Consider the following 3,441-nt stretch of genomic DNA (forward strand, 5'->3'; position numbering starts at 1 on the left):
GCCCTTATGCAGGGTGTTCAAGTATTACTGTGCAATATTATTATCCAAATGGTAAGTGCAACCAAACAGGTAAGGCTTATTTGGAGTGACTCGGTACCGTATCACTGTATACATGCAATGTACTACTCTTAGAGCTTAAATTATCTCTACACAAAATAGCCACAGTTGAATGATTTAAAAATATTTAATAATAAATAAATAAAAACACAAGACAATACTTCTTACTACACAGTGCTAGTCAAGAGTTCAGAGATCACAGAGAAATACTTAAAATACTTAAAATAATTCAGTAGAAAAGTTCTGACATCACAGAAAAACAAACTAGTCTAATCTTCCTATTTTCTAGCTATATCTAAGAGAAAACACAGTTCTAAAATCCTACTTACATCTAGAACAAGACAGTGCTGGTGGTGATAGATGTTCTCAAAACAAATGCTCTAATGCTCTCATTCTTTCTGTCCTTAAATTGATAACACAGTACCACTGATTCATTTCAGATTACATCATTTCTTTCTGGTTTCCAGGGTAACAGACTCTCAGAGGTTAATGGCCCCTTTGATCTTGCAGCTGGTCAGGAACCAGAACAGTAAAAGAAATTATACTTGCAAATTCTAGCCATTAACTTTGGCCTCAAAACAGTAGGCAGAATTCCTTCATCCAGACGTATCGGCTCTGAATTTTGACATCAAAGGCCGTCATAAAATGCTTGACTTAGCTTTCTTACAGCAGAGTGCAATATTGTTACATTTTTGCAGTTCAATATCCAATGCAGTGTTTTCACATTTAAGAGAACAAGCCTGAGGCTTACATTAATATTTACAAATGACAGAATTATCTACAAAATTCTATCTGGCTAGGCTGGCAGCCTTTACCTATCTTCACATTCTTGTTAATAACGTCCTGCATTATAAATTTGACCATAGAAATGGGGTATCCCCCTTTTTACAAAAAAGCCCTTTAACATATAGCATTAATTGATGAAGTCATCCAGATAAGATGTCATCCTGGCTGCTCTTACCATCTGTCCCTTAACCACGGCCCGTTTCTGATGACTCTTCTAGTGGAGAAGCCCATTTGAATAAGTTGGTTTTCTAAATATTTTAAATAACATAACTTTATTCTCAACATCCATAGTAAGAGTTAAATCCAAATCAATGGATTTGAAATCAATTGGTAAATGGCAAGAAGGAAATACTTCCATTGATTTAGGAAATAAAATCCTGCACCATATCAGGGGGCCCAGACGAAGCCACAAACAAGTCATCCAAGAATCGTGTGTACAGGTGTATATATGGCATAAATTGACAGTTTTATAAAAACTTGGTCTCCCATGCTGCCATAGTAATATTGGCAAGTAATGGGCCACAAGCAGACCCCATGGTGATACCCAAAGTCTGTTTAAAATATTGTCCTTGAAAAAAGATATAGTTATATCTCAAGGACGACAGTCAAAAGATTGACCCGGTCTTAATCCAGGTTCATATGAAATGTTAAATATTCCTCAGACCACTCAAGGCCTATAGTATGAGGTATGCAAGTAAATAAGTTATTGACATCTGTAGTACATCCAGGGACAGTGCATTTTGTTAAAAAGTCCCAGGAATCCCTACAAAGGTGTGGTATAGATGTAACTAGGGCTTTAAGATGATGATCAATAAACTAGGCTATACTGTTGGTTTTTGAATGACCAGCATTAATGACAAACAGTGGGTCAGTTAAATTCCTGTGCTTTTTAGGCACACTGAATATCATTTGTAGCCTAGGAGTATCCATATGCATGTATTTATATTGAACCAGTGTTATGTGATCCTGCATAAGCATGTCTTATAGTAGAGTCAGTTTTACGATATGAAACATTGACTTCATTGATGGAGGCTTCAGGGTAAATCCCATCATACAATATTTTGAGCATTTGTTGTTCACAAACCAGCTGGTCCATAATGACCAGACCACCACCTTTATCTGGTTGCATTATTCTCAAGTTTATCATGTTCATTAAGTTAAGACCTTTACCTATAATCCAAATAATTATAAAATCAGCCCACTATCTCAGCATATAGTGGAAATGTAGTTCACAAAACTGTTCAGACATACACAGGTTGTTATGTAGTTCAGGATTTATAATACTTGGAACTTGTAATTTGTCCTGCATTTGGGTAGACGTTGACATTATGGAATAATAAACTCAAACTGAGTTTTCTGGTAAACAGTTTCAATTCTTTAACTAGCTTGGTAATGTCAGCTCACTTGGCACAACTTTGGATAATTTTTATAGACGTGGAAAAAATTGCTAGACATAAAATTAATGATACTTTCTTACTTCCCTTTCATATTTTGAAAATAAAAATTATTTTACTGTTAGTATTTGACAAAGGTGTTTTGCTTGTAATTCTGGTACAGTTGTGCACACGGTTAAAACAGAAGACAGAAGTAGGTACCCATTTCAGTGTTTGCTTCAATGAGAAATATGTGTAATTCAATCTCACAGGTAACCACAATGAAGGAGAAAAATGTGCAATTGCAGTATAGAAATCTCACAGGTAATACTGGTCTTCCCACACAGTTTGTTGTAGTCTATTGTTAATGCTTTAACACTTGATTATGCATATATATGTCTGTCATAGTTGGAGTGTTGCTTTTGTTTTCATTTACTAATGTACTAAATTCATTTTTAGGATGGCCTAAACTTCATCTACAAGTCTGGCACCAGGATTCCTTCGGTAGAAATGAGCTGTATGGATACGGATTCTGTCACATTCCTTCTACTCCGGGATATCATGAATTCAGTTGTGTTACATGGCGTCCTGTTGGGTCCTGGCAAGAACAGATATCTCAGTTTTTTGTAGGAGGTGGACTTCAACTGAAAAATAGTGATTTAATATATAGTGGAGCAGATCGTTATCGCTTGCATACAACTGCGATGGGGAAAGTGCATCTCCAGCTGGGGGTTTTGATGAGACATTTTGATCGATATGGGGTAGAGTTCTAGTAGAGGAGTACAGTGAACATGCAGTAGTAATTTCCATCTTTTCCAATCTAATTTATGATGGCTTCCTTCAGGGAAGAGAAATTTCTCCCCACAAACTCAGGTTGATGAGGCATTTATTTAACAAAAAGTATCTGTTCTACTACTGCTTATATATTTAAAAGGTTTCTAATACTAAAAGAAAATATTAAAATAAAATATTTTTGTATTGCTTCATTGTTTGGGGCCCATTTGCTGTCATCAAGACTTGGTATTCAGTTACCACGTCTTCCATGTTTATCTGGTAGTCTGTTAGCTTCATGATTGTTGTTACTGTTGTCTTGGTGGCAACTTGTGGTTCTTGTATCCATACTTTCTCATATGACCACACCGTACTTGCAAGCCAATTTTACCACTGCTCCCAGTCCACCACACATTTTAAAAAGGGCCCATCTCTCCCATGTTGTCCCACCAAG

At 36.2% G+C, this 3,441-nt stretch overlaps 1 protein-coding gene across 1 annotated transcript; it reads left to right on the forward strand.

The window, feature by feature from the left end:
• Positions 1 to 2,471: 2,471 nt before the first annotated feature.
• On the forward strand, positions 2,472 to 3,203 carry B9D2 (B9 domain containing 2). The gene is made up of 2 exons (XM_044062691.1): positions 2,472 to 2,540; positions 2,676 to 3,203. Exons 1-2 carry the CDS (start codon positions 2,498 to 2,500, stop codon positions 2,987 to 2,989), a joined length of 357 nt encoding a protein of 118 aa, XP_043918626.1. The 5' UTR covers positions 2,472 to 2,497; the 3' UTR covers positions 2,990 to 3,203.
• Positions 3,204 to 3,441: the final 238 nt, after the last annotated feature.

The sequence above is a fragment of the Protopterus annectens genome, chromosome 1.part0, assembly GCF_019279795.1.
Source record: "Protopterus annectens isolate FY-2018-M chromosome 1.part0, PAN1.0, whole genome shotgun sequence".
Lineage (NCBI taxonomy): Eukaryota > Metazoa > Chordata > Ceratodontiformes > Protopteridae > Protopterus > Protopterus annectens.